This window comes from Toxorhynchites rutilus, chromosome 3 (genome assembly GCF_029784135.1).
Source record: "Toxorhynchites rutilus septentrionalis strain SRP chromosome 3, ASM2978413v1, whole genome shotgun sequence".
NCBI lineage: Eukaryota > Metazoa > Arthropoda > Insecta > Diptera > Culicidae > Toxorhynchites > Toxorhynchites rutilus.
Window position 1 is genome coordinate 318,352,566 of NC_073746.1, and position 15,015 is coordinate 318,367,580.

The 15,015-nt window shown below is 38.8% G+C and overlaps 2 protein-coding genes across 17 annotated transcripts in view; one reads left to right on the plus strand and one right to left on the minus strand.

Moving 5' to 3' along the window:
* The window catches only part of LOC129774807 (G protein-activated inward rectifier potassium channel 3-like), a 302,558-nt gene that overhangs the window by 101,230 nt on the left and 186,313 nt on the right, over nt 1–15,015 (plus strand). The window contains exon 1 of one of the 11 annotated variants that reach the window (XM_055778783.1): nt 10,733–10,889. The exons of the other annotated variants lie outside the window; for them this stretch is intronic. Coding sequence (XP_055634758.1) covers nt 10,786–10,889 — 104 coding nt within the window. The 5' untranslated portion in view covers nt 10,733–10,785. Of the gene's footprint in view, nt 1–10,732; nt 10,890–15,015 lie in introns of those variants that run through there. 11 annotated transcript variants of the gene reach the window in all.
* The window catches only part of LOC129774809 (serine/threonine-protein phosphatase 2B catalytic subunit 3-like), a 184,329-nt gene that overhangs the window by 38,013 nt on the left and 131,301 nt on the right, over nt 1–15,015 (minus strand). The window lies entirely within an intron of this gene.

A 15,015-nucleotide genomic window follows, 5' to 3' on the forward strand; every position in this document is an offset into this window, starting at 1 on the left:
TGAGTGTTATTCTATTCTAGTTTCGTTTCGTTTCGTCTCGGTGCCGTTTGTTTACGATAAATGCCGCGGCAGCGTTCGTGCGATCACGATAGGCGCGACAAGCGCGCGGCACATCTTTCACATACACACACACACACACACACAAACGCGCGCGTATCGTATGGAGCGAAGAGACTTTTTGCTCACTACTGGCAAGCCCACCTAGAAGGCGCGAGAGCGCGAGAGTGGACAGCGCATGGAGGAGATCGTGATCGCGACTCGCGGATTGCCTGCCCACGGTGTGGATCTCAGAGAAAGAGAGAAAGATGGGGAGCACTGAATGAGCTGTGAATGAGCAGTAGCCAGCAGTAGTGAGGTGAGAGAGGGTGAGAGACTGAAAAAAAGTTCACGACCTACTGCTACTATTGTAGGATGCAAATCATTTACGTTTAGTAGCTTTGCGACCCAGAAAATGACGAAGCTTTGGATTAAACGTCAAAATCAAACTTTCTCAAGATCGCACGTTAGACAATGGATATTAATGAGTGCGTTATGGTCAACCAAAATGCTACCAAATAGATCGAAAGCAATGCTAGAGAGGCTATCGGTAGTTACTAATCGGGGATCAATGGTTTTTACAGTATTGGTTAAAATGAGGTACGCACTTACAATGGCTCTAAGCATCCATGAGTTATTCAAAGTATTTGAGCGAAAGTTCGCATTAATCACCAGTTGCAGGATTTGTCATCTTGTAGTAGTGTTTTGTTCCTTGTAAACTGGTCTTCACTGTCAATTTTTGACGTAGGACTACGTCTCCTAGTAAGGGTGACAAATCAGAAAACATGTCACGTTTTTATGAAATAGTTTCAAAGGTAATAACTATTTTTACTGCGAACAGATTCAGATGATTTGCATACCAATCTAATAGTTAACTTTCTAGGATTCGTATGAAATGTTATAAATTATGATTCCTTAATCCGTAAACGGTTTAAAATAATGAAAATAGGAAACATTTTCATCTTCCTATATATTTTTATCCGCATACACATTACAAACAGCCGAACCCGAATAAGAGAAGTTTGCAGTATCAAAGTGTTCAACGACAAAGAAGAATGCCCGTCGCGCAATCTGGAATATACAGTGGAACCTCGGTTATCCACAAGCGGATGATCCGCGATGCGGTTTATCCGCGAAAGCGAGTTCCATAGTAATGCTATGGACTTTTTCGGAAATTATCAGTGAGGTGTAAGATTTTGGATTTTTGTTTTGGTCATGACATTCACATTATTTGACTTCTGGTGTACATAGCCTTATAGATGGATAGTTTAATGATTCCTTTATTGATAAAACATAGTTATCATACTGAAATATTGTGTTTGCATTATCCATTATCCGCGATTTTCGTGATCCGCGGTGACCTAGCCAGACTATTCCGCGGATAATCGGGGTTCTACTGTACTTTATTTTTCTCGAGTTGATGTGAATGTTACATAGGACCTTTTTTAAAAGTTGCGCGAGAATTCATTGAAGTTCCCCTCGATTGATTTTATTTGACATTTTACATGCCATGGCAAGCAATGGCAAGCGAATGTCGAGCACGTATTAGCAAGATACCGAACGACTACTGTATAAGGTAAAACAAAATTTTTAAATCATGCTAGGAACCATTATCAGAACTAATTTTTACACAAGATTTTTTCATTACTAGCAGAAATTGTTTCACACTATTAACTTGGATATTCATTTGATACAGGAATGTTAATTCTCATTATCTTTATTCTACAACATTGATATTGTAGAATAAAGATAATGCGAAATTAAGGAATATTTGCTAGTGATGGTTATGTCATTCTTAATGATGGTGTGTTTGTACAAAAGATTTGTTCAAAATGTTTGGCGTTTTAATCTTCTGTATTGTTCCGGAAATCTCCCGCTTAAACACGGACCAATATTTTTCCTAATGGGCGTAACTAAGATGAGTTAACGTTCCGGCGGGTTTTGATATTTCTTATTGCTCTACAAAAATCGTAAACAATCTTTGGTCAACAAAAAATAAGCATTGCATTAAGTTGTCATTTCAAGGACGTTCAACTAACGGTTGCATAGCTGTATATGAACAGGGTTTATGTTGCATTTAGAGGTAATTTGGAACCATGTTTTTATAAACATCGCGACTGGGACTGTCATGGCTCCAAGTCCTGTATTCAACGTATTTCTAATTTCACATTTCCGAGCAGTTTGTCTATTTTACTCTGGGATTGCTGTTGAATTTTATACATTTACAAAAAAAATCTTTTCTATTTTTCAATTCTATATAGAAATATATTTCATTTTTATAAATTTCTTGTCAAACACAAACTGCCGATCAAATGATGCCTCATAAAAGATTATATTTTTTTGAAATAAAAAAAATATAATCTTTAACCATTTACTGGTTACTGGTTACAATATCTATGCATGAAAACAGGAATCTTTCCAGCCCATATTTCAAAATAACATTTTGTTAGATAGCCTGGGTGCTCAATCGGATAATGATTATTATTCCTTACTAGCTGACCCGACGAACTTCTCTCGCCCAAAACAGATTTTTTGATTTGAATAGTTTCAAACATCCACGTTTTCTTACAAAGTGAACATTAGTGAGTCCAATCACTGAACTCTTCATTGATTGATTACCCTTTGACCCTTTACAATTTCCTTTTACTATAAATTGGCTAGTACTTCTACAAAAATTCGTCCTTATAATATAAAATTACTCTCAGACACAATTCTCGTTCAAGATTCTTCAAGCATTTGGAAATAACACGTTTCTCCGTTGCATGGAATACATGTTTGATACAGAGAATATTACAAAACAAAGACAGCTCAAATCGGACCATTCCTTTCTCGGGTTTAGGGCACACCAACACATTTGGCCTTCCATTTTTGTTTATATAGATAGAAGATATAGGAATGTGTTATTCCGTCTGAAAATCCTTTCCCATTTTCGAACAAAAATCAATTTCGTTAGCCCCAAAATCAAATGGACTAACAACGCTAATTGTAGAACATATGGGAATTAAATTTTCCGATTTTTCTCTCCGCTATATTGATCTACGGGAAGAGACGAATACAACGAAATGTAGATGACTCAAATTGAACCATTCCTTCCTCGGGGTTTGCGCTTATCATCACATTTGGCCTTCCATTTTTATTTATAGATATAAGATATGGAAATGCGTTATTTCGTCTGATAATCCATTTCCACTTACAAACAAAGATCAATTTCGATAGCGCAAATATCGAATGGATTAACTACGCTTATTATGATGTAATTTTCGAACATGTGGGAATTCAATTTTCCGAATTTTCCGACCTTCCGTCAGGATTTTCCGAATTTTTTCCGATTTTTCTCTCCACTATATTGATCTACGGGAAGAGACGAATACAACAAAATACAGGAGGCTAAAATCGGACCATCCCTTCTTCGGGGTCTCCGCTTACCAACAGATTTTGCCTTACATTTTTATTTATATAGATTATACTACAAAAAAACAACTATGACGTCGACGAACTTAAAATAGCAAAGTTTTATGCAAAATTTCAATTCTTTGGGTTTTTTTTCAATATTTTCCTATCACTTGAAAATCTTGTGAAACCAAAGACCCTTCTGTTTTTCAAACATCGTATGGGGTTTAAACTTTGAGGAAAAAAAGTGGAATCAGGTGCGCGTAAATCGCTCGCTCGAAGTGCTAATGTGGCGTTTATTTTACGGACAATTTGGAGAGAAGAAATATTGCTATTTAAGCTCCGCACGTTTTGAATTTCCTTGATATAAATATGCTATTCGTGATTTTAAATCACCTTATTGAAGATTCATCCGTCACTTTATTAGCAACCAGATGGCAGCGATCCCCGAGAGTTCTAAACGGCCTTTCTCAAGGCCGAATGTTAGTTTCGGTTCTCTTAAGTGGCCTTTTTGAAGGCTATGAACTGTAAAAGTGTAAAGCCTTTATAATTCAATATATTAGGTTGGGGAAAAAGTTATCCATTCTTTTCTCGGTAACTGATTTCAGTGGTATATATATTGCGAAATATCGATTCTACAATTTTAAGTTACGGCTCGTTGTAAAGGTGATATTTCACACTAAAAAAAATGTTTTGCGGTTTTTTGTTTGTTCCATTTAGTTGTGAGTTACAGGGTGTTAACAATGGAGGTCAACAAAGAGAAAATTCGACTCGTTTTACACTTTTCGTTTATCAAGGCGAAAATGCAAGTCCGGCCGCGTAAATTGTGAATGGTGTTTATGGTGCCGATACTGTAACAGTAACGTGCAAATTAATTTATTTAAAAATATTTTTATTTTTTATTTTTGTCCAACAAGTACCAGGACTTGTATGATAGAGGCATTATGAAGAATGGCAACAAATTTTCCAACAAAACGGTGCATATTCGGACAATCCGAAGCATATTGAAAATAGATTTAAATTTCGTCCAAAAATAATGGATTACTTTTTCCCCAACCTAATATAAAACTTTTGTAGAAGTTGACACTTCGCCTTCATAGTTTCAAAATGATTCAGTGCAGCTCACATTGTCATGATTAATGACAGTATCTCTTCTCTTTTACAGTTTCCAATATTGTTCAGAGATATATCATAGTCTTTATGATGATCAATTACTAGCTTCGCTTCATATAGCGAGGAAGAGGAAAAATGTAAGGTACAATATTGATGTAGTACAGTGGTGCAATTTTGTTCAGTGAAGACACCGCGTCGATTTTCATTCCGTCTGATAGTGCTTTGTGTTTTTGCATCACACGCACACCTTGTTGTTGTTTTGGTCCGTTATCAAAAATTGATTGGAGTGATTAAAAAATGTGGAACAATAGGGCTGGTAGAACCAAATATTATCACCGATATTATTTTAAAATGTATCGAAATTTCACGAATAAAAAGCTATGTATAGTGGAAAGTTTGGGTGATCTTGAAGAGAGTTGATGGTCGTGTATGGTTTTGTATAAGCAGTTAAAATTGTTAATTGAGGATTCATCATTGCCCTCGCGAGAACAATAAATGAGCCGGTCATATGTCGGACTTTGTTTCCTTCGCATAGCACTGAGTATTCATCTCGAATGTTATCGCGGCGGACTTTCTCGCAACTGACGTATGCTCGATCAAAGTCGATTATAAAGCCTGTCCACGTTAAATTTCGGACACCAAGATGATGCCAGTAAAACAAAAATTTACGTAATACAACAAAACCGATTGTTTATTTCAGTTAAATAGACTTATATCTGAAACAAGGAAAGCTTACTTCGATGTTAATTACGTTGTCTGTAAAATTCACGAACTTTCTTGGGAACATCTGCCATTAGGTTCCGTACAGTATCCTCAGATATGCTGGCGGCGGTGCTTTTCCATCTCATCTTGAAATCATTAATGCCATTCGCATTCTCCTTAGTTTCGAATAGTTTTCGCTTAATCAGAGCCCAGTACTTTTCCATTGGGCGAAGTTCTGGACAGTTCGGTGAATTTGCTGTTTTTGGCACATATTTGACCTCACGTGCATTATACCATTCCAGGATGGATTTTGCATAGTAAAAGAGGCCAAATCTGGCCAGAACAACGCTGGAGAGTCGTGGCTTCTTATGAATGGTAGGATGGGAATTGTGTAAATAAAAATGATTTAATTAGCAAATGAAAATGATTACTATGTGTCTCGTCATACTCAAAAGATAAAGAATAAATTATTATAAAATATAATTTGAACATCAAAATGGTAAATAATATGTACGTAATTAGAATATTTGGAAGCCCCTCGGCGCTCGTCCGAAATGAAACGAATGTCGGTGAGTGGCACAAGTCCGAACGAAACGTTCGAGATTCTCTTGGCTACTTTCGCAGCGGACTGACGTGCATCGAGGAGATACTCGGTGAAAAAAATGGACGGTTAGGACAGAAAGATTTGGATTTTCAGCCACAACTGCATATGGCCAGCCAAACCAAGTACTTTTTGGAGAATTTAGACTGCTTCTTGGTCCGGAAACACTCGGCGATGGCATTCCTTGGCATAAAAAGCGTATAAAAAGCGAGACCCGGAAGCTGTTTGAAGTCTTCGAGAACATAAGTTTCATCGTCCATTATGGTGCATGAACATTTTTGCAAAAACTAGGTGTAAGGCACCTTAGCACGGCTTTTTACAGTGAAATTTTGCTTACCATCACTATAGGGCACCTTTTTCACATTGTACGCCTTCAGTCCATGCGTCTGCTTCACTTTTTTGTACATATCATTTTGATTTTCCAACCTTTCGAGCCACATTTCTAACTGAAAGGTTGGGATGTTTCTCAATAATGGCAACCACCTTTCGGTCCATCTGTCGGGAGCATACTTCTCGATTTGTTCCGCTTCCAAACTTCCGATCCACAGTTAAGTGCTGGTCAAACGATTTGCACATACTAAACACGGTACCCTTCGGCAGTTTTAGATTTTTGGCGAGATCGCGTACCGACAGTGTTGTATTTTGCTGCCGTTTGCGCAAAATGCGTTTGCGTACTTCCACTTGATTCGACGCCATTTTACCAAACTGAAGAAGAATGTAAACATGTTGGACAACGAAATAAAGAGGAGTGTTTCAACTGTCATGTAAGTGAAATAATTCATTGATCAGTGAAATATTTCATAAACTACACTGAAAGAAAAGTGTCCGAAATTTAACGTGGACAGGCTTTATTTGGTTCTTCTTGGATGGCACTAACGTTTCCAGTGGAACTTTTGCCTTCTCAACGTAGGTATTATCTGCGTCATTTTTATGATTAGTACTTAGTTGAGATTTATATGCCGAAAAACACGCCTTGAATGTATTCTGGAATGGCAAGCTTTAGAATACGCGTGACACAGTGCAAGTCAGAAGGAATTTCTTCGACGAAAAATCTCCCAGTCAGAACGTGAATCGAAACCGAACTCCCGGCATGATAATGTGTGACGCTAATCACTCGGTCACTTCAATTTTCAGCAACGGCTTCAACCTACCCATGGTGAGCTCGATCTTTATATTCTTTTAAGGCGCGTCCACATTCTGCCGAATGATGCCAATCGGCCTGTACCAGGCGACATATTCGGTTCGTTACGTAATGTGGACCCGTGGCCGAGTGGTTAGCGTCTCACATTATCATGCCGGGTGTTCGGGTTCGATTCCCGTTCTGGCCGGGGGATTTTTCGTCAAAGAAATTTCCTTCGACTTGCACTGTGGTCATGCGTATTCAAGAGCTTGCCCCTCGGAATACATTCAAGGCGTGTTATTTGGCTTAAGAAATCTCGACCAAGTATTAATAAATGACGCTAGTTAATGCATACGTTGAGACGGCAAAAGTTCCACAAGGGAACGTTAACGCCATTCAAGAAGAAGAAGATGTAATGTGGACGCCCCATCGGGTGCACGAAGCCGAAGTCCCATCGGATGCACGAAGCCGTCACGAACACACGAAGCACAATGTCGTGAACAGCGTTGCCAATGTTCCAGTTTAAACTGGATTCTTCCAGCTTTTTTTCTTCGATCCAGTTAAACAGTTAAACCTTGAAATCTTCCAGTTTTTTCAAATATTGTCCAGTTTTATCCAGTTTTTTATATTGTGCTTCAGTTTTACCAATTTTATGTGAAATAAATTCACAATGTATAAATATTATCCCTACCTCACCCTTTCTATTCCTTAACCAACTTCGTTTTTTGACATTATTCGTTCGATCGATAAAAGAGGTATTTGCCTTGGATCGATATTTCTTTTCTTACACACTCTCAGTGTTATTTTCCTCCTGCTTACACTTCCGAATTCAATACGATTAGTGCGCAGAGCGTGTGGTGTCTACCCAAGCAGCAACGTTCTAGGTTTATATACATATTATATGTTCTAGGTCCTCCAAAACATGCTGAAGTTCAGACCAATTGATCTACCATTTCAAACAACGACTGGTGCAATGTTCATAACAAGAAATCTAACCCTACATGGTTCATAGAGTCCGCGTGCTATGCTGACTTTGAGTTTATATAAGCATTATATGTTATAGGTCCTCCAATTCATTCTGAAGTTTAGAAGATCATAGGATCAATGTGCTCCATTGACTTTAATTGATATGAATATTAAACCCAAGTAATCCGTTTACATCAATCGACCCTTCAACGAAATGAAAATCCGATAATCTCACAACATGCGGCAAAGATTATTTTTAGGTAAAGGAAAACCTGTAAAATTAATAAGACCGGCTGTATCTTCCTCAATCGAAATCCATTCCATCCAATCCAAAAGAGCTTCTCACAATTAAAACCTTTGAAGGTATCCGAGAGAACTTCTCTGAAATCAATCGTCCCGGCAATACTTTATTCATAGCTTTATAGTACTCCATTCGCGACGGCGGAGAGTTATCTTTGGGAAACATGAAAAGATAACCGGAAGAATTCTAAAATCAATCGGACCGGCGTTATATTCCGTTATTCATCTATATCGAATTTCCATCTCGAAGGGACATTGTATTTCTGAGAAGCCGAGAGAACTCCTCTAGAAACAATCATCCCGGAGCTATGTTCTAGCTTTATAGAAATTAAATCGCGACGGAGGAGAGTTATCTTCAGGTCAAGGCGCCTAGAAGTATATCCTAAGGTGGGCCAACTTGCTAAACCCACTCTTCAGCCATCTTGGAAGTCTACTGTGTTTTGTTTGTAAACAAAACACAATACGCTAGTGCCGAAGCTCGCTCGTGATCAGTTTGTCTCTTTCACGCTACAAGCAAATAATTCCCCTTCTGCTTTCTTCCGTACTGTTTCATATATCGCTCCCCTAACCAACTTAGCGACGAAACGGCCTCACCTAGTACCATAGACCCGTCTTGCTTCAGGTAACCTGAGAAGATTACCGAGAGAAATCCTCTGAAACCCATAGAAATTCCTCGAATATTGTTTCGCAGTAATGTTCGAGTGGTGGGAAACGTTATTTTGATCTGCTCGAATGGTTAATTAATGGTTCATTTCGCTATTCATGAGCTACACTGGAATAGATACAAAATATGTTTTGAATAACTAAAAGCAGAACTTCTTAAAATAAACGATTTCAGGATCCAGTTTTTTAGGAGCCATCTTCCAGTTTTTTGAAAAATATTATTGGCAACTCTGGTCGTCAACGCTAATTCACTTCGTTTTGTTTTGGTTCGACTTTCTCGAACCGGACCCACTTGTTTCGGGTTGGGTTCGTTCGTGGCGTTTTTCGTGACTCTATCGAAGTTTTGTTTTTAAATTTGTACCTTCAATATGTTCCTAAAAGATGTAAGGCGTCGTGCCCAAATTACGTATTGCAAAAAGCGGGACGGGAGATTGGTCAAAAAAAAAATCTTCGTGGTATCACACCTCTGTCTTCTAGGACATTAATTTGTTAAGGTGAAGGTGGAAGCTAGCCATTGTAGTAGTATAGGTAAACCCTCGTGTAAAAATGGGGTAATAGTGTTTGTGAGAGAAGAGCAAAGCACACGTAAATAGATCAATTCACTTATCCGACTGTGTGGCGCTTCATTGACACGAGTCTTTGAATACATTTGAAAAAAAAAATAACAATTCAATACTGAAGTTAAAGGTATGAACGATATGTTCCGATGAACCATGTCAATTGCAAATATAAATATATAGAAGGGGTATTTTTGCATATGAAGTAAAATTCTGATTATACGCGAGCGTAACATGTGCAAATTTATAACACATGCGAATTGGGGCTCTTTTGATATTAACAAGTTCTACCGCATAGTAACTCGATGCTGATAATTCCTCAATATTTTCCTTCGTTGGTCGTATTGTTTTCACATATTCACGTTGGAGAACCTTAACCCTTCTCTTCGTTGGCTGAGACATTTTGATTGAATGTAATACTTTTCCGTTTATTGTTTTTGAAATCATAGGCAGCCGTGGCAGTGTTCCGAGCTCTGCAATACAATTTTCTTACCCAATATTAAAGTTGCTAAAACTTACATTATAGACCCATTAAACGTAAAAATAATGATTGTATTGATTTTCGGGCGAGGGGTGAGGGACGGAGATGAAAGAAATGAGCGCCATTGTGGCAGCCATTTGTGACTAGCTTCCACCTTCACCTTAACATCTCACTGTATTAGCTACACAAAAAGGGAAAAGAGAACCTACGTATCATTTTTCTACGGACAATTTGTAGAATGAACGTATTTGCTCCAATTTTTTTAAGCTGCTTCATAAGAGTTTATATTGGTTCTTTAAAAAAACCGTTACCCGAGAGAATATAATGCTTAGCGTGGTACGGAAAACGGACTATTAATTTTTCCGCATTTATTTGTGAGCTGGATAGCAACCTTGCTATTTTTCCACACGATTAATTCGATTATTGTGCTCTCTCGTTGTACCCCGATTTACATGAAGAAATGTTAAGCAACCCGTTCCCGGACTCGACATTTTTATTCGATAAATCTTTCTTTCAACCAAGCGGCTCGTCACAATGAGTCTGCCATTTTCGATAACTCTCACTGGCTGCACCTTTTCGGCCTCAAAATTGCCAACGTCGTATTTTTCATTCATTCGATCGCACTCCGGTGCGGTCCGGAGGTTCTTTTTCGAACCAATTTCGGTGGCAATTTTTTACTAACGAACGCCATAATTCCTACTAAGAGGAAAAATTCCCGGTTCCTCCGCTGCCGTCGATAGTGGCGTGGCGGTGCATTCACAAGCGCACACACAATCGTAGCAGCGGCTACACTGACAGAGATAAATGAGATAATTTTTTTTTCGGTGGTCGGGCGGTGAATCTGTTCGCGTTAAAAATGTCTTGTTCGTCGGTCGCTAACATTGGTCCGGTGGATCGTGGGTATAATTACGTTCTGGCCTGGACGGAGCTGACGACGAAGAGGAAGTGCGGATGCGCAAGGTGCGATGTTTGGCTTTGCATTTGCGAGTAAATAGCTGGTTCGAGTTTGGACAACACTCATAAATCATCGTCCCCGAATGGCGATAGCGAAGCGCTAAATCGCTATTATTGTCACATTAAAGCGGTGGCGACACTGTTGCTGTTGTGGTCCAGGGATCTAGGACAAACCGAAACCGGGCGGAATAATGTTTGGATAATGAAAACAATGCGTTCGTTTTGAATGTGAATACCCTGCGGATGATACACATATATCATTTTTCAATCCTCCTTGACCGGGAGACGGGCAGCTTGATTTATTTGTCAAGTATACCGAGCAAACGAACGCCCCTGCCAGTGGCTAGTTTTGGTTCCAGTTTTCACCGCGGAAAAAATCCCGCGTGCATCAATAAATCTCACCCTCGTAGCGCACGCTGTTGCAAAGCACGCCGCCCGGTAACGAAGATCCAAATGCACCGCCTCCCCCGCTTTCGGTTTCAACCAGAGCGCGTGCATTTTTGTTCACTCCTGAGCGGTTTTTTCGCCCGCATCTGGAGGGATACAGTTTTGGGCCTCCCCCGTGTATAATGCCACATCCGCCCCCGCTGCTTGCCAATAGCGCATTGTGATGCAATCCGTAGAATTTGTAATGCGGCGCAAAAACAACGATATTATTGTTTACTCCGAAAGGAAACGACGCTCGCTCAGATACCAATGAAAAAAAAAAGAATGTATAGTGTATGGTAATGGTGCTTCTGTTTTGTATTAAATTATGAAAGTGGGCCACGAATGCGACGCCGCGTGGGGTCTGTGGGGTTTGACTATGTCGTCACGTTTGTCGTTTTCTGTATATCATGCCTTTTTTTTGGGGCGTGGGTTTTTCATAGTTTTGATTTTACAAAACGTACGAATGATTGACCTAATTTTTTTTCTTTTATTTACATTCCAGGTAAGTGGAAATTTTGTTCGTCCTCCATTGCTAAATGGTAACGAACGTGATGAATTATAGAGGTTTTAAACTTTTCAGTTCTTTCGCCTCTGATGCTAAATGGTAAGTTGTTTTAGCGACTATAAATATATACTTCGAAAACTATTTCACTGTTTTGAAAATTTTAAAGTTAACTCTCAAGCTAAAACAATGTCTACTGCGTGAAATCAGAAATCAGAAATCATAAATTAGGAATTTGAATCTGAATCCGAAATCTGAATCTGGAATCTGAATCTGGAATCTGGATCTGAATCTAGAGTCTGAATCAGGAATATGAATCTGTAATCTGAATCTGAAATTTGAATCTGGAATCTGAATCTGGAACCTGAATCAGGAATCTGAATCTGAATTCTTGATCTAGAATCTGAATCTGTAATCTGAAATTTGAATCCAGAGTCTGAAACTGAAATCTAAATCAGGAATATGAATCTATAATCTGAATCTGAAATTTGAATCTAGATTCGGGATCGGAACTATGAATCTGTAATCTGAATCTAAATTGTTATTTGATTTTTACAGTACCTCAGAAGATGAGCTGAAAGATTGTTTCAATTGATTCAAAATCGATGATTATGATCTAGAAAATCATGCTGAAGAGAACTAGCCAAATTTTTTGTGATGTATATTTGCAAACATTGTTAGACCATGACACAACGGAATTGGCAGAGTAAAAGTATGAATTAACAAATCATTACCGATTATTAAAGAGTCTTCAAGTAATACAAGCAAGTAATGGATTCATGAATACGTTATTGATTCTGATATTTTCGAATGAAATAACCCACTTCATACACCTGATTCTGGGTCTACCCATGAGTTATGCCTCACGGCCATTGTTGTAAACGGTTGACATTTTTGGTGACCATCACATACTGCCCTTGCACGAATGTTACGGCCCAATATGTACTGTGACGTTTAAATGTTCTCTCTTTCTGCTTCCAAGCGTAGCTGCACACACACATACACCTCCTAACACATCCATACACGATGGATGATACTTACACGGATCGCTCATATCAAAGCAACCGTCGAACTCTCCCGTATCAATTCCGAATGTGTTGAATGAACATTTTAAGCAGTGAACGTACTCCGTGAAAACTGTTGTTTAATTACAGAATGATGAACATCTAATGAATAAAACGAAAAAAAGACGAGATGTCATAAGATGTCATATGATATTTTTAGTTCGGTTGATTGAATGTGTATTTAATGATGTTCATTGCAAGACGGGTCTATGGTACTAGGTGAGGCCGTTTTGTCATTAAGTTGGTTAGGGTTAGCGGTATATGAAAACAGTATGGAAGAAAGCAGAAGGGGAATTATTTGCTTGAAGCGTGAAAGAGACAGACTGATCACGAGCGAGCTTGGGCACAAGCGTATTGTGCTTTGTTTACCAAAAAAACACAGTAGACTTCCAAGATGGCTGAAGAGTGGTTTTAGTAAGTTGGCCCATCTTAGGATATACTTCTAGGCGCCTTGGTTCATTGATGACACAGTACATACGTCTGCATAAATCAGTGGTAGCCATTTTCGGACCTCCGGTCTTGTTAATGCGGCCCGCAGTCTGATTTGAAGATGGTGACAAAATTATTTCAATAGATGTTCTCGTTAGTACTAAAAGGACTGTTTCACGCTCTCACTCACATTAAAGTGCGCTACACATACAGCGTCACCGTCACCGTCCCGTCAACTACTCTTGGACTTATTTTGCCGACGTCGAAGTTGCCGGTGATTGTGTATGTGAATGCTACCATACGATTCCCATGGGAGAATATTGGACATTTCTCGCGTAACTTTTGAAAAGGTCCTATGTAACAAATGTAAACAAATCGAGTTAATAGATGTACGCTATTAGTTTTCAATCATTGAATGCATTACAAAAACAATCGTTTACGTATCTATCTTCTTCATCTTTTTATCGCCGATACAAAAAATATCCAATGTACAGATTCGGATTTTAAGCACCCGGCTGTTACTTCGGACGCCACTTTCCTCCGACGCCCGAAACGTCTGAAGTAACAAAGCAGTCAAAACAACACGAAGTCGTATTTCGGTTGTTTTGAGTATTTGTTTCTTGCAGGTGTTGTTATCGATTTCAGTGCAATTCAACGAGTGATAACAATAATAATCTGTCTTTAGAACGAAATGCTGATATTTGGATTGTTGTTCATTAGTTAGTTTCAAATTCTAATCGTGCAACGTAATATGTCCAATGTGCAAACGCGGGTAACATTTTTCGCTCCGAGGATTCAACTTTAATCTCAAATCACGGAACGATAGTTACAATTGGTTTTACGGAGTTATTCTTGACAGCTAGTGGTGAAAGCAGCGATAAAGATCGATAGCTTTTAAGACAATTCGCGAAATAATGTTCGGGTCTCCAACTCCGTTTTTCTCGAGTTGACGAAAATGTTACATTGGACCTTTTCAAAAGTTACGCGAGATTTCATTCCTTCACGTTGACTTCACGGTGACGGGACGGTGTATGTGTAGCGCACTTAACTCGTGTGAGTTTGATTGTTTTTTCTTTCTACAAAGTTCATTCGCCTCTAGCCTTGAAAAAAACCAATCAATTAATGGAGGCCCTGGGAAGCGGACGTGCAGCCGTTTAGGTTACGGAGACCCCCATTCTTGTGGCTACCGGCAGCAATTGCTTTTTATGTTTTTGTTATGAGAGAGAACAGGATGCACGAAAGCGTGAGCACATAGGAGAAAGAATTTTTGGGAGAGAATTCATTCGGTTCTTGCTGCTTACCATTGAAAAGCAGTCGAGTTCATTCACAATTTCAGAGTTTATTAACAATCGCTTCTTTTTGCTCATTAAAAGTGGCTGACGAAAGACGTGTTTTCCAGGACAATGTGTCCAAAATGTACTTTTAACGTGCATAAATTATAAACCGGTGTGAAAAGAAAAACGTATTGTGAATAAAGGCAAGCTACATTTTTGTGGAAGAAATTGCAGCTCGATCAAATACGCTTTCGGATGGTGAAGGATTGATTGAGTTCTGAAGAAGGCTGTGTCAAAAACGTTATACCCTGAGAAAAAAAAACTTTTACACACAAGCTTATCTCGGGAAACCAATCACAAGATGAGTTGAGGACATAGCAGAAAGTCTGTTTTCAAGGGATGTTATGAAGGGTTTCACCAAAATCTTCAAACAC